Source organism: Aedes aegypti, chromosome 2, assembly GCF_002204515.2.
Source record: "Aedes aegypti strain LVP_AGWG chromosome 2, AaegL5.0 Primary Assembly, whole genome shotgun sequence".
Lineage (NCBI taxonomy): Eukaryota > Metazoa > Arthropoda > Insecta > Diptera > Culicidae > Aedes > Aedes aegypti.
Genome location: NC_035108.1, coordinates 176,057,389 through 176,080,818, shown reverse-complemented (window position 1 = coordinate 176,080,818; position 23,430 = coordinate 176,057,389). Strand labels below are relative to the sequence as shown.

General features: G+C 38.3%; 1 protein-coding gene and 1 long non-coding RNA gene across 2 annotated transcripts; one reads left to right on the top strand and one right to left on the bottom strand.

Annotated features, from left to right (window-relative positions):
- Positions 1–1,584: 1,584 nt before the first annotated feature.
- On the bottom strand, positions 1,585–2,309 carry LOC110676222. Its single transcript, XR_002500184.1, has 2 exons — positions 1,821–2,309; positions 1,585–1,763 (listed from the first exon to the last, which is right to left on the bottom strand). It is a non-coding gene; the product is annotated as an uncharacterized LOC110676222 (long non-coding RNA).
- Positions 2,310–2,509: 200 nt separating this feature from the next.
- Positions 2,510–11,131, top strand: LOC5574338 (eukaryotic translation initiation factor 3 subunit E). The gene is made up of 3 exons (XM_001661321.2): positions 2,510–2,741; positions 2,854–3,123; positions 9,969–11,131. Exons 1-3 carry the CDS (start codon positions 2,652–2,654, stop codon positions 10,914–10,916), a joined length of 1,308 nt encoding a protein of 435 aa, XP_001661371.1. The 5' UTR covers positions 2,510–2,651; the 3' UTR covers positions 10,917–11,131.
- The last annotated feature ends 12,299 nt before the right edge of the window (positions 11,132–23,430 follow it).

The following is a 23,430-nucleotide window of genomic DNA, read 5'->3' as shown; positions in this document are numbered from 1 at the left end:
GTGCGTGTAGAACCCCACAAATGTTTTGGTTCACGATCAATTTTTTTTGCAAGTCGATAAAGTAGGAGATTTTGGTCTCGAAATTTTGATAAAAATCCGTATCAACATTTCACGATGCTACTTAATGAGCGTTAAATTTCTTTATGAATCGATGACGATCGCTATCGATTTGTTATATGAGCGTCTTTAAAGCTCGACATAAAGAAATGTGAAGAAAATTGAAGAATTGGTTGACCGGGACAAGTTTGCGCACCGAGTTGTGCGCCAGCCAAAAAGTAAATAAAGAAATGTCAAAATATTTCACCGAGGAAGTGAATCACTTTTAGGGCTCGAGTCCTAAACTGGAAAGCGATAATAATTGTTTTATCAATACAAGGGGGTGGGTGGGTGTCGAAAATGGCAATTTTTAGCGTTATGAAATTTGTGAACAAACCCCAAAACATATGGAATAAAATAGTTTGTACCTTCTTGTGTTCAAGTTACAAGCAATTGAAATCGTTTTGACCGACCCACAACTCGGCGCATAATCGATCGGCGCGCAACTTATTTGGTGGCCTGCGGTTTTGAGAAAAGATTCGCAAAGTGCCCAACTAGTACCAGACCATGGCGCGTAACATTCAAAGTAATGAGGAAGTCAATACAGTACCAGAACAACGGCCTAACTGACAAATGTAAACAAATTGAGTTTTATTCACCTAACAGTTTATTTGATAAACTACAATCATATACTGCACAACTGTTTCTTAAAAATAACGTTTTTCACGAAATAAGTGAGAAAAACATAAAGGCGCATTTGATATTCTCTTTCGATACGAACTCTGATGTCAATTTCGCCCACCTTCCCCCCCTGCGGTAACTGGGCGCATTTGCGATTGAGTGTGGCAGCAGGGCGCATTTAAAACTGAGTGTGCAGAAGGTCGATAGTGAAGAAGGTTCGTGTGAAAGAGCGTAGCAAAACGGCGAAGCTGATGATAGTCAAACCAGAAGGATGAAGTAGAAAGGCGCAATCGCTGCTGTCAAACTGAAGGAGACGAAAAACCGAGGGGCGCAACAACCCTCAATTTTGATGGATGGCGCATGATGCTTTTTTATTTATTTTAACATGTTGTTCATAATATGAAAATAAATCAAATGGTTTGTTACAAAAGTAATATTGTAATGGATCATACAAAAATGCATCATGCGATTAAATCGATCGGAAACGTAATGTAGAATTGAAATTATATCCGCTGAACTTCAAACCGATTTTACTGACAATGTATTAGTGTTCACATTCGCCCTAATTCTGACTCTGTATTGAAGTGATCGAAATGCTAAAAAATCTCGAGAAGCTCAACACGCTTAAAAATATGTATACTAGATTGCTTAAATACCATTCTAAAACCATATTCGGTCTATTCACTCATTCAAATGCATTTTAATGATTTAAGCATTGCTTAGTATAAACGAATTTTATATCAGTAAATGATTTTTCGAGAATTATGCATATAATGCTTAAAGTTTTAAAATCATTTACAATGAATAAAATAAGCCATTTTTCTTTAATTTCTGTAAACAAACGCAATGAAAATATAAGAAAGTTGATTTTTTAAAGCAACGCATTTATTTCCATTTCATTAATATGTGGTGTATGTGTCTGCTACTCATGGTTAAGGTTTCTTCCAATCTGTCCAGCGTTGATCACAATAATCTTCCTACATACTTGAAGCAGTTGTTTACGAATCGCTCACGATGACCGGATTGATACTCTCCCACAAAATAATCTGGAAAAGTTTGAATGATGATGAAATACCGAAATGCTTATGATGAAATGAACTAACCTTATCGTAATTATTGAATCCAATTTCACCAAATTCGTAACTTCTAATCTCCTCCTGCAGTAAGCTCCCTGAGACAAATGTCCCTTGATGATGGCGTCCTCTGATGAGGGCTGAGCACGCCACAACTGCTGAAAACTATTTTTATGGCTTCGGGCATTTTCTTCTCCATATATTAGTTATTCTTTTTAGGCATCACTTCAAGACACAGAAAACTGTATTTAAATAAAAATTGGATTGCAAAATATATTGCTATAGCGCGTATTATTAGAAAAAAAAGCTTCATAACACAATGTGATTTCGATACCGAACCGAACAAAATGAAATTATATTTTGAAAAGTCCCAAGATTAGCGTATTTCACTATATAAGCACGACGAAAAATAAATCACGGATAAGCTTGGCAAGGTATAAAATAATAAGCTTCTCAAAGATTAAAAACGGATAATATTGAGAAAATAATATAACGTACACTAACTAGTATATTCGTTTTTCTCCGTGAATAAATGAATCGGAGCTTCACGCATAGGGTCAACTGTGGTAATTGCCTTCGTGATCGCGAATCCATTTTCCGTGTAAAATAGAGTCGCCGGAATCCTTCCCCTATATATCAAAATTTTAGTTTTCTCATCCACCGCTTGGAGCGTCGTTTCACTCTCACGAAATGTCAAAAGAAAGCAGCCGCCAGCCAAACGTCATCCATTTTCCTCGTTCTTCCCAAACGTCGACCGGACAGAGCAAAAGACTGTCCCACATGTCGTTCTGATAAAAGTGATTCTTTTCACCGTTTTTGTTCGCTAGTTCCAGCCCAGAGTGAAGTGAAACGATTTCCAGGATGGCCAAGTTTGATTTGACGGCAAAAAATTGCCAGTACCTCGACCGGCATCTGACTTTTCCGCTGCTCGAATTTCTGCTGCAGAAGGACGTAAGCTAATCTTCTTCTTGTTCTTCATTGTTGTAGTGGGCTTGCGCTGAGTTGTCAAGCCAAAATCGGCGGAATGCCGGATTTTGATGGATGCCTCTTTTTTCTGTTGTAGATCTATGACCAAACATCGCTGCTGAAGTTCATCTTGCAAACGGTTAGCAAGACGAACATGGTTGATTACACCATGGATATCCGTGAGCGTCTAAACATGGGCGATGAGCTGCCGGAGGAATTGTCCAAGCGGAGAGCCAATGTGTTGGTCAAGTTGAAGGAACTGCAGACGGAAGTGGCTCCGCTGATGAAGTGTATGGAGGAGCTCAAGAATCCGGACTCGATGAAGGATTCGAAATCGATTGTGCATGCATTGCAGCAGGAGTTCGATGTAAGTTTGTTTTCGAATCAGCTTTCAGACTAGGTTCAAATGTGTACCATAGGGTGGCCCATAATGATGAAACGGCAAAATCATAAGTTACACTCCTCAAATTTGTTCAGTACTCCCAGAAGGTACCGTGAACGTTCGGACGAAATTCGTCAACTCTAAGGGGAGGCTAACCAAGTTTGAAGTTTATAAAGGAAGAAATCGACCAAATCGGAAAACTTGTTTCAACTACATTGTTGACCGGGTCTGGGTCATTTGCCATAAGGCCAATTTCTATAAAGGAAATTTTGCATGACGGTAAATTTTTTCATTAAGGACAGGCATATTTTGAAAAGAGGGATATAATTCTGGTTATGCCAAATGCTGGTAGCAGGTCTCTTTTTACCCACTTGGTCACTATTTTAATGCAAGTTTCCTAGAAAGAATATTTTCAATGGCAGGTCGTCAGATATTTCACCAGAGTTTTTGTTACAGTTTCCCAGAAACTTGCCCCTCCCTCTTAGACAATAAGTGGCGCTGTAGTCAATGATTTATTTTCAGTAATGAATTTCAGTTCCTCTAGGTATGACCCAGACTTTCCAGTTTTTTTTCTGTCTTTTTTGTGTATTATTTGGAGAAGCTTCAAAGCATTCATTTATTTAGGTAACGTTTAAACAGATAACACTGAATCAACAATTTCACGCCACAATACTTGGTTCGTGGCCGCATCTCTCCATCCTCGGTTCTGCCCCACGCTCGCCAAATCGATGACTTAATCCGCTCATCTAGCTCGCTGCGCTCAACGCCTTCTTGTACCAACCGGATCCGAAGCGAACAACATCTTTGCAGGGTTGCTGTCCGGCATTCTCGAAACATGTCCTGCCCATTGTATCCTTCCAGCTTTGGCTACCTTCTGGATACTGGGTTCGCCGTAGAGTTGGGCGAGCTCGGGGCTTATCCTTCGCCGCCGCACACCGTTTTCCTGCACACCGCCATAGATCGTCCTAAACACCCGACGTTCGAAGACTCCAAGTGCTTGCAAGTCTGGCACGAAAGTGCACCACCTTGTCATAGTCCCCGGCGAGATCCAAACGAACTGGTTCGCCTGAAAACTTCATACAATTTTGCACACTTTTCATTGTCGCTCTTATCAGTCTCGTGAGCTCCCCAGAAAAACTGTTCTCGTCCATGATTTTCCGATACTATCGTATGCCGCCTTGAAATCGATGAAAAGGTGATGAGTTGGGACCTGGTATCCACGACATTTTTGGAGGATTTGCCGTAAAGTAAAGTTCAGGGTGGCCACCGAACCGGGAAAAACGGGAAAAGCGGGAAAAAGACGGGAATTTGAATCCATCGGGAAAAAAACGGGAAAAACCGGGAATTTGAGACGGTCACCGGGAAAATAATTTTAAACAAGCCCTAAATCTACAAACCACCAAAAATAAGTTGTAGAAAGGTTGATGATATTTTCATTAAGCATACGTGACCTTGGACAAATTACATTTAAACATTAATGATTCAACTACTTGTCGAAATAATTTACTTTGTTACACTTAACTTCTTAGAAATGTTTCAAATTAATTGGTAATGTTTCGGAATATTTTATGATTTTTTTCTCTTACTGTCAGGCCTTGATTTTTTCTCTATCTTATCTAACTCGAAGTTTTGAATCAGAGTTTTGAAATTTCTTGCAAAAGTTTTAAGCACTCAAACATATTGGATTCATAATTTTCTTTAGTTTCTGAAAAATACATAAAAAAATCTGAATATTGTTGACAACAATGCTTTATTTATAAGAGATTCTAATGTATCAATCGTTATCTAATCGGCTAAGAATTAAATAAGTAAGGAGACACATATTTCAACATGTGCAGCTTTAAAGCTTTAAAGCTTTTTTCATCCTTACCTTAATCTTATTTACTTAAGTGAACTCTTCATTTTTAGGAAGACAAAAAATCGAAAGATTAAGAATTGAAATACTTTCAAATAGTGTGGTAATAAGATGTCCAAAAGGGTCATATCTATATAAACTAAAATGGAATGGTGTTTGTATGTCACGAGTTGCTTGAGAACGTGACGATCGATGTGAACAATGCTTTCACTTTTTTTATCAAGGGCTCTAACGTGTGTTAGTGGAATAATATTTTTAAAAATCCTCCGAGAAAGTTGAAAAAAACGGGAAATGCAAATTGGACATAAACTTCGGGATTTTTGTCAAAGCCTCTACGGCTTACTGATCAATACAACGTTTGCCGCGACAGCTGACATTTGATAAATATGGACTTGGTAACTTTTAAAATAAACCCATGTCAAAATGAATCAAAAGTACCAAGAGTAGAAAACGTCCTATTGGCAGAATTGGAAGGAGTAGAAGCAAAATGGGTGACAGAACTCAGTTTTGAGAAAGTCGACTTAAAAATTTACTAATACTAATTGTACAAGGAGGCCTTCCTTAGCCGAGTGGTTAGAGTCCGCGGCTACAAAGCAAAGCCATGCTGAAGGTGTCTGGGTTCGAATCCCGGTCGGTCCAGGATATTTTCGTAAAGAAATTTTCCTTGGCTTCCCTGGGCATAGTGTATCATCGTACCTGCCAAACGATAAACGAATGCGAAAATGGCAACTTTGGCAAAGAAAGCTCTTAGTTAAGTTAACTGCCGCATTAAACATTTGACAGTTCAACAGCCGACTAAATTGGTTGAAAAATCGGTCGATTGTTGCACCGACGCTTATGGAAGATAAACACAGGGATCAACCGAATATCACCCGATTTAATTGAGTGGGCCGACGCAATCCTGCTAAATACGTGGATAAATCGGTATTTTGAGTAAAATCCAAGCAAGTTCCAACATCAGATTTCCTCGGTCACCCGATTTAATCTAGCGATTAGTCAGTTGATCGCTGTGTTAAACTACCGTAAGCGTCGGTGCAACAATCGGCCTATTTTTCAACCAATTTAGTCGGTTGTTGAACTGTCAAATGTTTAATGGGGTGTGGAAGTGTTCATAAGAGCACTACGCTGAGAAGCCGGCTCTGTCCTAGTGAGGCCGTAAATGCCAAGAAGAAGAAGAAGACTAATTGTACGGGAGCCTAAAAACAAGCCAATCTTCTACGAATAATATAGTTTGTTCCCTATTGGATGAAAAAAATCAGTATATTTTTTTGTATATTCAATTAAAAAACCGACCAAAGACACCCTTTTGCGTTTGGACCCCTCAATTAAAAACCGGGAAAATTTAGAAATTTATACCGGGAAAACCGGGAAAAAAGCGGGAATTTCAAAATGGATATTTGGTGGCCACCCTGAAAGTTCTGGTCCGTTGTCGATCGGCCGTAAATGAAGCCGGCTTGATAACTTCCCACGAACTCGTTTACTACAGGTGACAGACGACACAAGATGATCTGAGATAAAACATTGTAGGCCGGATTTTGAATGGCAATCGATTGAAAGTTCTCACAATCTAACTTGTCGCCTTTCTTGTAGATGGGGCATATTACCCCTTCCTTCCACTCCTCTGGTAGCTGTTCTGTTCCCCAGATTGTGCCTATCAGCCGGTGCAGACAAATGGCCAGCCTCTCCGGGCCCATATTTACGAGTACAGCCCCGATACCATCCTTACCAGCAGCTTTATTGTTCTTGAGCTGGTGAATGGCATCCTTAACCTCCCTGACGAATGCATTTCTTCCGTTGTCCCGTCCTTCATTGCCTGTGCTCTCAGCGATATTCAGGTGTTTGTCGAAGTGCTGCTTCCACCTTTCGATCACCTCACGCTCGTCCGTCAAAATGCTCCAATCCTTATCCCTGCACATCTCGGCTCGCGGTGGAAGCCACTGCGGGATGTATAGAGTTTCTGATAGAATTTACGTGTTTCTTGAGACCGGCACAGCTGTTCCATCTCCCTGCACTCCGTCTCAGGCGGCGTTTTTTTCTCCCGAAAGAAGCGGGTCTGCTGTTGCCTTTTCCGTTTATAACGTTCCACGTTCTGTCGGGTCCCATGCTGCAGCATGATCGCCTGCGCTGTATTCTTCTCCTCCAGAATCTGCCTACATTCCTCGTCGAACCAATCCACCCGTCGACTCCGTTCCACGTACCCGACGTTGCTCTCAGCTGCATTGTTGATAGCTGCTTTCACTGTTCTCCAGCAGTCCTCAAGCGGGGCTTCTATCCAGCTTACCCTCTTCCGGTAATACAGTCTTGAGGTCTTGCTCGAGGTGCTGCGCGTATGCAGCTGCGATATTAGGTTGCTTGAGACGCTCTAGGTCATACCGGGGCGGCCGTCCATACGTTGTTAACGACGGAGAGTTTTGGGCGTAGTTTAACCATCACCAGATAGTGGTCAGAGTCTATGAGCCTCAACTTGCACATTCTCTCATTGATCGGCCACCACCCGATCACGCGCTTCTGCGTATCACCCAGCTCTGGTAGATGGTATGATTACCTCTAAACGTTCGCACCATCGAACCTGTTCAGCACACCTTCTGCAGAGCTACGATGCCGAAACCGCGGATCTTCAGTATCCTGTGCTGATGTGTTTTTACGGTTGGCTTCCAGGGTCTGACACCAACCCCCTAGATTTCCGGAGCACCATTCCCCCTAAATGTTGGGAGGATCATAGTGCGCAGTTTAGCTTAGAGCCCTTCTCTGGCACTCGCCATGTCAGCCGCCCCTGACATGGGGAACAGACGCTGTTGTGAGCCGCTCCTGACATGGTGTACAGACCAGGGATGAGAAAAGTACTGGAGCAAACATTTACCGCCTCTACATTTACATCTTTCTACACGACCATCAAAATCCAAAGCAAACCATGACGGTTCAAAACAAAAAAATGTCACGGCTCTTCAAAAATGTAATCTTCTTCTTCCTAACGTTTTTCAACCCCGAATGCGAAATGACTCGAGCACAGTGGTGACACGATTTTTGCGGTTTTCGGGGTTTTGCATTTTTGCTCGATAAAGGCAGTATGAAATTGAACTTGTTTATATGTATCGTAACGGAATGATTGTGGTCTTTCTGTTAGAGCTAATAGATTTCAATTAGTTGAAAACACAAGCAAAATATTAGCGATTGAATGATTTAACACTTTTTTCAATCATTCAGCTTGGAATGGCTGCCCGAAAATGGTCATAGTGGAGAGACAAAAACAGTCAAGCAGTGTGTGAACCGTTGGCAGCGCAACGCCTGATGGTATTGATGTTGCTGCTGCTTTGTGTTTTGGTGGAATGGCAGAATCGATGAACTGTGGTGAATTGTGGTCACAGTTCCCAAGACTGGTACAGACGCTACAGGTTTGCAAAAGCAAAAGCAAGAGCAACCCCCCCCCCCCTTCCCTGTCAGCATACGACCAGGGTTGGTTACCCGATCTTCCCTAAGGTTACTCGTAACCTGGCCAGTACCGCAAGGAGATAAGGATAGGAGTTGCTGGGCAAGAGGCTAAGGACCACACGAAGGGGTCTATTTTATTCCTGCAGGTACGCGAGGTACTAATGGTACGCCATGCACAGCCATTTACCGTGCCACATCTCGATGTTCTACATCTCGATATCTCTCCCAATGTCGGTGATTTTTTCGGTCCCTTCATTGTGCATTCATCTCCATATCTCGATGTCCTCCTTATCTCGATATCTCCCTATCTCGATGTGATTTTCATTCCCGATTTTCTATCTGTATGTCGATATGCCCATTATCAAAGCTTACTAGACAAGATTTTAGGGATTCAAAACAATTTGCGAAGACGAAATGACGTCTTTTTGTTTTGAATTTTCCTGTTAAAGCTAAGTATGCTGTTCCGCCCAAGAAAAGTAAAAATTTCTGCGGAAGAAATGGTCAAGAAATTTTCTACACTGAGCACCATTTAAAATGACATTATTTTTGATCTGCGTACTACGATCAAAGACACATTAAAGACCTTCTTGTCCCTTGCAGATGCCCAAAATTTTATGGCTCATAGGGTAATCTAGAATGCCGTGAAAAGTGTACTGCGATCTGTCAAACTTGGGTACCTTTTGCACTACCGAGGGACCAAATGCAGTACTAGAAGTGGTACCCAATTTGAGCCCGAGTGGGACGGACCTGCTACGATCAAAGAAAAATGCTTTTCTTGACCATTTCTTGCAAGAAATTTTCCACGCATCGAGATAGGCGATTTTTTTTCTGTTGAAGTGCAAACTTCGCTTAACGGAGAGATGTTTAATCTTGTATTCATTAAAAAATTGGTCCATATCTCGATCCCTCCCTATCTCGATGGTTCCTTCGATATCGAGTTGTGGAGAGTCAACTGTAATAGCTTTCTTTCTTTCTTCAAAAATCAAAAAATCGAGCATGTTTGATTTTTTGTTAAATTTTCACAATTTGCTTTTCTTCCCGATATACAACCGAGAAAAATCTTATCAGTACCAAAACACGGTTCATTCTGTGGTGTGACTGACTTGCGGTTCCTTGTTTAATAGGGAACAGTTGAACTTGCTATTTTTTTCTATTTTTCCGAACAAATTATGTTTCCCCATTATTGCAGCTTAAAGATCATTGGAAGATATGTAGAAAACTGAACTTAGCTCAATTTTGGAAAAAAGGCGGACGGGACTGACTTGCGATTCACGGCAAAATAATGACCTAAATTTATTTGAAACCGTTTTCCCATTTATTTGGTTGATTTTCCTCACACAAGCTTTAAGCTCATTTGGCCCCTCCTCCTTAGTGCTGACCGATTTCACTCAATTTTTTACTAAATGAAAAAAGTAGAGGGATGTTACTCAATGTTTCTACGGTTTTATTTTTTACATAATAATGGGCCACTTGTAATGTGCAAGTTGTAGTTTGAATTTGGTTTTGGTCCTTAATACAAATTGATTCGAATATATTTTGTTTTCAGTTCAAACATGACATTATCAAGAGCGCTCAGAAACTGGCCAAGTATTTGTATGAGTGCGGAAACTATCGGGATTCCATTTCCTACTTATACATATGTTTGCTGGTTATGGAGCCGGCCGATAAGAACTATTTGACCGTTCTGTGGGGAAAGCTGGCCGCGGAAATCCTCGTATTGAACTGGCCGACTGCTCTGGAAGATTTGACCCGTTTGCGTGATTTCATCGATAATCACAACTTCTCGCCCATTGAAGTGCTACAGCAGCGCACTTGGCTGATTCACTGGAGTGTCCTGGTGTTCTTCAACCATGCTAAGGGACGTGATTTGATTATCGAGATGTTCCTGTACAAACCCCTGTATCTGAATGCGATTCAGACAATGTGTCCGCACATTCTGCGCTATTTGGCCACTGCTGTCATCATCAACCGTGGCAGACGAAACGCCCTGAAGGATTTGATTAAAATCATCCAACAGGAATCATACACCTATCGTGACCCGATCACCGAGTTTTTGGAACACTTATACGTGAACTTTGATTTCGAGGGCGCCCGAATGAAGCTGCATGAGTGTCAAACGGTGATTGTCAACGATTTCTTCATCATCGGTTGCCTGCAAGAATTCATCGAAAATGCTCGTCTGATGATCTTCGAGACATTCTGCCGTATCCATCAGTGTATCACGATTGGTATGTTGGCCGATAAGCTGAACATGGAACCGGACGAAGCTGAATGCTGGATCGTCAACTTAATCCGTAATGCTCGGCTGGATGCCAAGATCGATTCCAAGCTGGGACATGTCGTAATGGGAACGCAACCTCTCTCTCCGTATCAACAGTTGGTGGAAAAGATTGATTCACTTTCGGTTCGCTCCGAAGCGCTCACCGTTTTGGTTGAGCGTAAGCAGAAGGCTAAGACACAAGAATCTGGTGAAGGAAATTGGAAGTATTATTAAGCCGACCAAAAAAAGATAACAATTGAAAGTGAAATATTTGATTGATAACCACCAGAAACGCAGAGTATAACTGCGAGAGAAGAGTAACGCGTTCCACATTTACAACATCTAAAATAAAACAATTGCCAGCCGCAGTTCAGGTAGAATGATACAAATAACAGCTAAAAACTATTATAAAACACGGAGAAAACATGAAAATAAACTGATGAAAGGCACGTATAGAGTTATACTAATGCATAAGATGACATCCCGTTAAGGTTTTCGAAATCTATCTTTCAGTTAGGCGAACTTATGTATTTTCGGTCGTTTTGTTTTTTTTTGCCATGGGGCTTTGAAATTTGCCTACCTACATGGGCATAAAGGCACAGTACCCTATTCACTCGACCAGACCTAGCGACACAACGGAAAAACTTTGGCCACAGGAACAACCTAACTTAACCTTGATATATAACGCGATTATCGTGGCAATAAAAGATTGCAGCAATTGCAAAAGGATCATTTTAATTTCTTTATTATTATTTTTTTCATATTATCCTTAACTTATACAATTTGATGGAAAGGGCTGTTACTGAGAAGTGTATTATCTTACAGCAGTGATATTGAACATGTTTAAACATTTACAATTAGGACAAGCAACAAAAATTGACGAATAAGGAAAAATATACAGAAAAAACCTTGGAAATTACATGATAAAAAAAATATTTTGAATCCTCTACAAAGCTTTCATTCTAGTATTACAAACTTTAGATTCTTGCTCCAGTCCACTTTTTGGAATGCATTTAGGACTCATAACCACTTTGCAAAATTTCAGCTCGATTGATGAAACTATATTTACGCGCCAGCGGTTCAAAGTTTGTATGGGATTTACTATGGGAAGACTTACTTTTGCGAAGGAAAATCGCCACAACGCGACCTCTTGTTATTTTTCTTTGCAAAAGTAAGTTTCCCCATAGTAAATCCCATACAAGCTTTGAACGGCTGGTGCGTAAATATAGGGCCTTATTTTATAAGTCGAGTCGATCAAAAACGACTCGACTGAAGTCACTGTCGACCAAAAATTTCGCTCGACTGGGCTCTGTCACTCGAGTTTATCGATAGTTGTCACTCTATGTGACTGGATTACTATGGGAGTCGACGGGTGAAATATGCATGCTTATTTTGATCGACAATGACTACAGACGAGTCACGTGAATTCGCTCGAATTCCAAATAGACCCCATACACGCAAAAAAATTGTGCGGTAAAAACTACCATTTTAGGGGGTTAACTTAAGCGCTCGCACCGGCAATTTTCAGCAGATCAGAAATGCGTTTGATTTTACTATGTCTGTTGTCGAAATCAGATTGTTGTAAATTATTTCTGTCAAATGTATTGGTAATGTTGTGGGATGTAGCGTAAACATAGTAAATTGGTCTGAAATTCCATGGTAGTTTCAAGAATGGGTGTAGTTAGCTAAAATAGTAATTTTTACACCTGATTTTTTTCCCGTGTAGTTTCACCGATCAAGCTGAAATTTTGCACAGTTGTTATGGGACCCAAATGCATTCCAAAAAGTGGACTGGAGCGAAAATCTAAATTTTTTATATAACCGTGTCCAAGACTAACTAAGTTCATATTGGTCCCTGGCCAAGATCACAGTGTTTGACGGTGCCAAAGTGGAAGGTGCACCATAATAATATCCGTCTGTGAAACACATCACTTTCCCAATACTTTGGCACACCTCCAACGGTTCATATGATTTATCACGAAACGGCTGCTTTCAGGCGGAGGATCCGTTAATTTGTTTCGGCATATTACCTATCAGGTTCTCTTCGAACGAAGGGACCGCCAGGGCTCAGTAGTTGCTTATAAACCAGTGCTGGTTGTTGGTGTTCCAGTTCGTTTACACGAGCTGCCGCATCCTTTGTACTAATCAGTAATGGTGGTTAAGTTTCGAAGCCAATGTGTGATTATATTGCAACATAATGGGTGCAACATAATGCAAGAATGTTGTGATGGTGCTAGTCAACCCGGTGCTAGGCAGCCATGTTTTCGTGGTCAGCATTAAACTCAAGAGCAACAACGTACATTGGCCTAATCATATTAGGGAATTTTTTTCTTCATACTTGCAAAAATGGAAGATTTCTCCTAATGCTTCCAAAACTCAACTAATAATATTCCCACATAAACCAAAAGCTCTTTATTTGAAACCTTCAAGTAGACATGTTGTCACGATGAGAGGGGTTCCAATAAATTGGTCAGATGAAGTTAAGTATCTAGGGCTCATGCTAGATAAGAATTTAACTTTCAAAAATCACATTGAGGGCATTCAAGCCAAATGTAATAAATATGTAAAATGTCTCTATCCCCTTATTAATAGAAAATCAAAACTTTGTCTTAAGAACAAGCTGTTGATATTCAAACAAATTTTCAGGCCAGCCATGTTGTATGCTGTACCAATATGGACTAGCTGTTGTAATACCAGGAAGAAAGCTCTGCAGAGAATTCAAAATAAAATTTTGAAAATGATTCTGAGGCTTCCTCCCTGGTATAGTACCAATGAGTTACATAGAATATCCAATGTTGAAACATTGGAACAAATGTCAAATACAATCATTAATAATTTCAGGCAAAAATCGTTACAATCTTCTATTGCCACGATTAATGCGTTATATGTTTAGGTTAAGTTAGGTTAAGTATATTAAAAACATTTTTTTTTCTCTTATAAGCAGGTGAAATCAACTCACCTGTAAAAAAACTGAACTGCTACGGCAAATGAAATGTAATATGTTGTTAACAAAATGTTAATTAAATCTTAAATTTGTTTTACCAAATTAGGATGATAGTGTTGTCAAATAACACAGAACACCTAGATATAAGAAATGAATGTAATGTTTGGAATAATAAAAAAAAAAAAAAAAAAAAAAAAAAAAAAAAAAAAAAAAAAAATATATATATATATATATATATTAGGGAATTTTTTCTCCAATACTAAAATGTGTTTCTAGCTAATCACATCAACTCAAATTGACTTGCTGTACTGCAATCCAATAGTTTGCAACCGTTTGTTTGTTCGAATAACTGTTGTATTGTGGGAATAGAAATTTTTCGGAGAAAAAGATTTCGCCATCATCGATTGTTATTCCTCAAACGGTTATTTGTTTACAAACATTGAGCTGTCAGTGGGAACCAGAGATGTTTGCTCGTTATTTTTCAATGGGGTTGTATGGGCGGTGTCAGGAGGTTGGTGCTAATAGTGATATTATAATAAAATATATAGTGATGAAAATTTGAAAATGAAATTGGAAGTGATTGTGATAGTTTTGTTAAAAATATATGTATAATAAAGATGTAAACCCTACTAATTTAATAATAGCCGTAATACATTTTGAAATATTTTTTCTGAATATAAACACTATTGCATAGTTCTTCACACATACATGATAAAAGTGTTAATAATGACAGCGAGTGCAGAAGAATGGATGGAAGTGATTTTTTACTGTAACTTCCTTGATCGTACACTCAAAATAATCCAAACGTCAAGGCTACGTGAAAACATACGTAGTTTTTTTTTCTATCGATCTTTTCAGGTAATAGCTACGTGAATGGTGAGTGCCGGAACTCAATTCCACGAACCTAGAGATCACTAAGCTTTCACGTCACAGCTACGTTATTGTTTCGATAGTTTTCATAGGCATGCAATAGTGGTTTAGATTTCTATTGGGGTTTCATTTCGTTTAAAAAAAATCAAGAGCGAAGCGAGTTAAAACATAATATAATAGCACACGTTTATTGATTTGATCCCGTTTGTGATCAATTTATTCTAAAATGTGTTGTTGCCTCAACGATACGTTCCACGTCGGCTGCCTGAAATCCGAGCTGAAATCAATGGAATGTTAATAAACTAAAACAAAAATACAATAGAAGAACTTACCTTAATTTTCAAACCATATAAATTCGATTTATTCACTTCTTTTAAATAAAAACAAAATGCACTAAACTATAATGCTATAATTTCAGGCTTCTGGCACTACAATACTACCCCATGGGAAAACAACGAGAAAATTTGAACCACTTTGAACTTTCATGCTAAGTTTTCTTCTTTCATAAGGGTTTTTTTTTCTATCGAATGGGTCAAGCCCCCTCTAGATATGGATTCAAGTTACGCCAATGGTCCTCTCTAACAGTTTTAAACTGCAATAAAAAAAGTTTTAGAATTAATTCGACGTGGACGTAAAATAACTGAATTGAAACATCGTCAATTTTCTAATCACGTGGGGCAAGTGAAAAGTTTCTCATTAGAGATTGAATTTGTGTGTTTCTCTTTAGGTAGCTATAAGTATACAAGGTTCGCAATAATTATAGAACAACATAAAACGTGCTGATAATTCAAGAAACACTACACAAAGTGTTAAAAGCCATTATCATGGACAAATCATGGAACTTCTCTGAAAAAAGGTTGCCAAATATTACGATATTAATATTGACAATTCGAGTGACAATTAGAAGTTCGGCAGTCAAAACTTCGGCGAAGTTCGGCGTCGGCGTTCTAATTGAGTGCTTCGCCGACGCATAAGGAATGCCTTTGTAGGCGTAGCACTTCGGTAGAATGCCGACGCCGAACTTCGGCGAACTTTTGTTGGTGATATTTCATTTCTCTTATGAACTTCGGTCTAAAGTTAATCTGAATGCACAATATGTTTACTTCCACTGAACCAAGAAATATCATAAAAAGTATTAAAAACGTCACATACATCTACAATAATGGAAATCCTATCAATGTTATATGTATCCATTGCAATTTATGTAGAAAGTACATAAACCTCATTACAATACCCCATCATGTCTATTGGTTTGTACTGTTAATTGTATATGAACAAAAGCCATATATGCTATCCGACGGATAATATCATGTGATTCGCAGATGTGAAATTTAGTAGTGTTCTAAAGATGGCGTATTTAGTTTGTTCAATTTTATGCAGGTTCATTATTCTTTAAGAAATAATTACAACGCGTTCAGTGGATTTCTACAACGCCATTGATTAACGACAAAGAAAAGTAAGTTCAATGTTTATACACAAAATAATCAAAAATAAATTTGTTGTTTGAATTCAAAATTTACAGAAGGATGAAGGAACAAAGGATTAGGAAAACCTCCACTTTAGCAAGTCGTAGACGATGGATCATGGATGAAAAAAAAACATTGAATCGCAGTTTTCAATATGCACGATATACAGACATTTTTTTGTGTAATAATGTTTTGAATAAACAATTTGAAATGCAAATTATGTTTTTCGACTATTTTAGTAGAAGGATCCCTAAAAATAAAAAAATGTATTAAATGATCATATGAGAATCACGAACAAAACCAATAATTTCCATCTGAATTTTGCATATAATTTATTGTAACAATCCTTTAACTCATATTAACGTGTCAGATGTGTTTTATCTGATGAATGTAATCCAAATTAAATCGCAAATGTTTATGTTGTAATCTGATGAACCTTATGTGAAAAACTACATGGAAAAAAACCATATGTGTTTTCAGATAAATCCGACATGATTACTTGGTTCGATCGAACAGCCGATTAAGGCGAAGTAGGCCGTCATTGAAATTTGTACGCTTCGTTGATGATTGTTGCTAACTAATCTCACGATTTCGAATCAAAGAAAATCAGTTGGTTTTGCACTGACACAGCTGAAAAAGTATCAGCATATTTTATGCATGTTAGCGCGTACAGTGATACATTTTCAAGTCAATATAAACTATTAAGACTGAGTTTTATCACTTTGAAATGCAAGCTGAAAAGTCATCATTGTTGCCAAAACGAATGACGGGCTACTTAGCCTTAAAAGGAAGACGTTGATCGAAAAGCTCCAATAGTGGTTTCTGCGCTCGTGTACATACACGTTACATGTCACCAACACTACTTAAAGATTGCTGGTTGAAAATATAAACAAAGATCAGCTGTTCCCAGCAAAATCAAATGGCGGTATTTTCAACCAGCAAATTTGCGCACGTGTTTGTGACACCGCTCGGCGAGAGCTCAATTGCCCATTGCACGGTGACGTCATCAGAAAATCGTTCTCTTTCCTTCCTTCGCGAAATCTGAAAACAACAGTGCCAGTACCTGTCAAAGTTGACAGGTACTGGCACCATTGTTTTCAAGTTTTGTTGTAGAGCGAAAGAGAGAGAATTTCGCCGTGAAATGCCTGATATAAGAGAACGCACGGAAATCACGTGGAATGTCTATGTAAAGCTAGTTCAAAACATGAAAAAATGGGTATAGGTGTATCTACATAAAAAAGTTTCTAAATACTTCATTGATGGTTTCCGTTTGTGTTACTTTTTTGCACGGTTTTTTAAATTTTGAACTGAAAAGTTTTTCTGCACGGTACGCACTGCCGTTATACGCATAATTGTCCCATGTTACTTTTTGTCATTTTTTAGTTTTTGTAGCCAAAAAGTCTATTTTAACCTATATTATTATAAAACAGTTCAAAAACATATACTTTGTTCGAACACTCTATGAAAAGCATACCAAGTCAATTTGTCCCACTGTTGAATTTCTACGCATATCTGTCCCACTATGTATTTTACAAAATCAGTTGCAAATAAAATACTTATTTTATAGGATTCATTGAGCTGTGTCAAATCGTTTTATATCATCTTTTTTCTTTAGCTTTACATCCCATGTGGAACACTGCCTGTTTCACACAATAGTGTTCTAAGACTGTTGTACAGGAGATAGACAGAATAATTGAGTTAGGCAAATTTTTTCCTAAATACAAATGCTTGAAACTTTTTGAAAATTGAATGTAATTGGATGCATCCAGAAGCATTCGACGGAAAATTTTATCTAGTTTCAGCAACTTGCTTGACAATGTATATTGGTTTGATGTTTCTGGTTTTCTGAGTTCATGTCTTAATCACATTTTTTCTGTTGCTTGTATTCATGTTAACGATTTTTTTTTAAGAAACTACAACTAATTGAAAATTGAATGCCACATTATGGTTCGTTTGGGTGGTAAATACTGGCATGGCGTACCATTGTCAGGGGCGGCGGCTGATCATCGTCCGAGTGCCAGAGTAAAACTCTAAGCTAAACTGTGCTCTATGGCCTTCCAAACATTAGGGGGAATGGTCCTCCTGAAATCTAGGCGGTTTGTGTCAGGCTCTGCAAGCCTCAGCACAGGAACATTTACAATTGGAGGCTATGAACCACTCAAAGGGATCTATTTTGTTCCTTCAGGTACACATGGTACCAATTGGTACCAAATGGTACCATTGATGGTACGTAATGCCCAGCATTTACCAACCTGTATAACCATATTGATTCTCATACCCATATACGGTTCCACTTTGCTACATGCCACACGAGCCTTCGTCTGGACCCTCAATATAGGCTTTATTTATTTATTATCGTCAATCAAAGTAGACTACATGTTAACACTTAAATTTATATACTGCTATATCTTACAGAGTTAAAGTATATTCTTAGGTTACTACGCGACATTGTTAAGTCTATTGTTTCGCAATGTTGATTATATAAACTCATCATTCGGTTTAGAGGAGAAAATTTTGCATAATTAGTACGACGGTGATTAATAAAAAACAAGTTACGATTCCTCAATTGCCGGGAAGGAGTATAAAAATTTAAACTGTTTAATAGGTTAGGAGAATCAATACGATGCGAAACAATATCGTTCACGAATGAAACCATAGCGAATTCGCGGCGCTTTTTCAATGTCTGAATATCAATGAGCATGCATCTTGATTCATAAGATGGAAGAGGGAAGGATGTCCAGCCCAATTTACGAAGAGCATATAACAGAAATTGCTTTTGAACTGATTCAAGACGTTCTTCATGCGTCTTCATAAAAGGAGACCATACAATACTACAATACTCTAATATAGACCTCACGTAAGCGACGTACAAAGTTTTAATAGTGTATGGATCATTAAAGTTAGAACCAAAGCGTTTGATAAAACCAAGCATATTTGTTGCTTTATGTATAATGGTGTTGTAATGATCGATAAAAGTGAGTTTTGAGTCTAAAATTACGCCTAAATCTTTGACCCTATCGCATTTTTCAACGATTTGATTTCCTAAAACTACAGTTGTTTCTTCTGTGTTTCGCTTTCTGCTAAAAGTAATTAAATTACATTTTTTAACATTTAACTGAAGTAGGCTTTTACTACACCATTCATCAAAAATAGATATTTCACTCAGATAGATGTCAATGTCGTTAGCATACTTGATTTCCATGAATAACTTCATATCGTCGGCATAGATAAGAATATTTATATGCTTAAGAATGTAGGAAATATCATTTACATATAATATGAAAAGAAGAGGTCCTAGATGTGAGCCTTGAGGAACTCCTGATGTAACTTGGATAGGATTCGATTTTTTACCATTATATCTCACTATTTGTTGCCGATTTGTTAAATATGATTGTATCCAGTTTAAAGATGGTTTATCAAATCCTATTTTTTCTAACTTGAAGAGTAACATAGAGATATCAATGCGGTCAAATGCTTTGCTGAAATCAGTATACAGAGCCTCTACATAGTTACCATTGTCCATAGCATTCAAAGTATAATTGGTGAATTATAGTAAATTTGTAGAAGTGGAACGGCCTTTAAAAAATCCATGTTGTGCATTTGTAATTCTGTTCCTTAATTGCCCAAACAATTTTCTATTAACAATGGATTCAAAGAGCTTTGGAATACAGGAAATTATAGCAATTCCACGATAATTACGAATATCAGTTTTCTTCCCTGATTTGTAAATAGGTACTAAGAATGATTTCTTCCAGATTTTAGGAAATTTGCCGGATTTTAGTGACATATTGAACAGCCAAAACAAAGGAGATGTTAATTCAACAGCAAGCTTCTTCATAAATACTGGAGGGATTTCATCAGGTCCTGCACTTTTTGTGGTATCCAATCCTTTCAAGCCTGATAAGATGTCTTGTACACTTATCTGGTGCACACTAATGTCATTTGAGGGGGCAGGGAAGAATGAAAAATAATTTTGGTCCCGATCCTCTTCTGAAAATGTCGTATAGATTTCTTGGAAAAAACGTTGAAAAGAGGTGGCAAATTTCTTCCGGGTTGTTAGCGTCTTTATCGTCAAGTTGCATTTTTGATGGTAGATTGTTTGATTTTAATTTTGTTTTAGTATAATTAAAGAAACTTCTTGGGCATGACTTTATATCGCTCTCAATTTTTCTATTATACTCTTCAAGTGCAGAATTTATAGCAATGTTCAACTGTTCACATAAGTCCAGGTATTTCTGCATATTATCATCACTTCCATGTTTTTTATAAATTTTGTGAGCCTTTTGCTTTCGATTTTTTAAATTCCTGATATTTCTATTGAACCAGATGGGATTTTTTGAATTACCAAAAAGTTTTTTCCTTTTCAGAGGTACCTCTTCACGAATAATTTCCATTAGTAAACTGTAAAATATATCAACAGCTTTTTCGACATTATTTTCTTCTCTGATCAGTGATTGCCAGTCAATTAAGTTTATTCTATTTTTTATGTTTTCATAATTTGCATTATCGCATTCATAGATATCCTCATATTCGCACACTGTGGGTCTGCAGTTATTGTGAATAAATAATGAGTATTCCAGTGCTGTATGAAATGCTTCATTTTTCCACAAGGGTGCAATACTTTCAGTAACGTAGAAATCTTCTTGGATGTTTGTCAATAGAAAGTCAAGGTAACAATTTTGCCGATTTTTTACATGATTAATTTGGTTCAAGCGTTCAAGCCCAAAATTGCAATTTTGTCGAAAATTAATTGTAACGTTTCATTTTCCCCGACCACTGGAAGCATGATGCCCTCATTTTCAAAATCAGGAATGAAGTCAGCATTGCGTTGGTTGAAGTCACCATATATGTGTACTTTCACCTCAGGGGGAAGACCAGATATGATATCTTCAGCATTTTTGAAAAAGGAGTCGTAGGCATGTTTGTTGGCATGATCAGGTGGAAAGTACACTGATGCAAATACATGTTTTTCGTTTTCTATATTTACTTTCACCCAAACATGTTCAAACTCTTTGAATTTCGAAGAACAAATAATTTCAGAATTAAATTTTGAAGAGACTGCAATGAGGACCCCTCCTCCTGATTTTCTTTGTGACATAAGAAAATCGCGATCGTCTCTAAAAACGTTATAATCACATCCGAAAACTTCTTCGCTTTTTATAGATTCGTCCCAACTTGTTTCTGTGCCTAATATGATCGAAAAAGATGACGCTAATATGTTTTTATGGATTTGCTTGATTTTTGAAGATCCTCTCATACGATTGAAATTCTGACAATAAACAAGAGCCTCGGAAGCTTTTGGAAGGTCTACATCATGCCTTGCATTATCAGATTCATTTAAGTGTTCATCATTTAAATTTATACAATTCCTATCACAACTCGAATGGTTGCCGCAGTCATTTGAGCCTTCGTCATAGCCTAAATTATTAGCAATACATTCATTGCGTGTTAAGATACTAATATTACCTTCCTCTGTGAAGTGCGTCAATTCTGGCAAAAACACTGGCAGGAGCACCTTCCATTCAAACGTGCTGGTGCGGCATTTGTTCGGTGTGGCGTATTCGGTTGTCTGTCGCTAGGGTACGGGTTCAGCACTTCTCCTCTCTGGAATGCTATGGTTGGACGATACGAAGTGGGAGGTGGTCTCGAAAATCTTTCCTTCGCTGCTGCTAGTAATTCTCTGTCTAGAAGAGGAGTATTTGTTCTGAAGTCAATATCTCCTGCGGCATTAGTATTGCTACGGTTGTAACAGTTCCTACTGGTATTTCTCTGATGGATGATGGAACATCTGTTGTAGCTCGGCTCATTGTAGTTTCTTCCATTAACGGTGGTTGGACGCGGGTGACTTTTATTTATTTACTCCTTGCGGGTTGTTGTGTGTTTTGTGGCAATCTGTTTCGCCTTTTACGTTTTTGCTTGGCCTTTTCAGCCAGTTTTTGCTGCCGCTCGCGATGCATTTTGCGCGCATCATATGAAGTCCAATCGGCCTTCCATATTTTTTTGTCACCTAATAAACGCCATCCTGAAGTATCTTCAGACTTTTCCATTTCAACTTCTAAACTAGGATACGCCTCATGTGTCAACGGTTCAATGCTTTTTGTAGACAATATGTTTGCTGACCATGCTTTCAGCTCGTCGACAATATCCACAAATAAATTTGGGTTCATACTTGCAGACGTTGTGGCGGCCATGTCCAATTGCAGCTGATTTATTTGACATAGATCGTCATTTATGTTCCGCAGCTCAGTGGATACATCGGACTTAAATGATGTTAACGTATTTGTCAAATAATCATTGTTTTTCTGGGCAACTATGTTAAGAACCGTCGTTATGTGATTTTTTATAGTTGCAACGCTTCCAGCCAAGCTACTTGACTTGTTAATAATAGCCAGCTCATTTTTTATTGCAGACATCAGAATCTCAAGTCCTTCAAAAGCTTCGTTGATTATGCTTGGTTTTTCATTATTTAAATTGAAGCGATGCAACACTTCTGTATTAGCATGGAGCTGCTCTGTTAGAAGTTTATGCTCTTCATTCAGCTTTTTTATGTCCAATTTTGCTTGTACGAGTTCTTGGCAAGACTCACAGCAAGGCAAAACATATGAGGTGAAGTCAATCAATTTTCTATCTTTCCTCCTCAATGAACTCCGCTGCACCGTAACACCGATACACGCGGCGTGGAATTTACGTGGACACCCCGCACATGTCCACAATACCGAGTCAGCAGAAGCGTCCAAAGCACAAATTTCGCAGTTCATGACGTACGCAAAAAATAGAATAATTAAAACAAAATCGAGTCGCGCGCGGGTTTCAGCGAATAAAAAACACGTCTACTTTGATTGACGATTAAAATGCTATACACACATACACATTTTCCATTTTCGGTATTAAACTCTCGTCAAACTAACCATCAAGAGCAATGTGATTGGTCAGAATCGGTCTGCTACAATTAGTGGGACTCTTATGCGTAGAAATTCCCCCAAAACGCGGTATTTCTAGGCATAACCGTCCCACTTTGAATTTCATAGCAAAAACCAATTCTTGACTATAAGAAACACCCATTGCCTCATATTATTATGAAGAAATTATTCAAATTTGTCATAACCTTCACCAATACGGAGCATAAATGTGCGAAAATCGTTAATCACGTTTTTCTCGGTTTCATATTTTGGAACATGGGACATTTATGCGTATAACGGCAGCGCATCCCCCGTGCAAAAACAGAATCGGGTGTAACCGATTTTCTTAATAAATAACGAGCGGTGTAAATTCTACAGAGCAGAAATGCAATTGCTGTCCTATAATGTAAGAACTAACATTGAACATGTTGTAGTTATAATGTTGTTAATTTTTGAATGTATTGTTCAAAACGATGAACGATAAGCGTCCATGAATGACGTAGCATTTTAGGGGGAGGGTGGAGTTTACGATTTTGATACGAACCATGTATTAGGTATGGGAAAATATG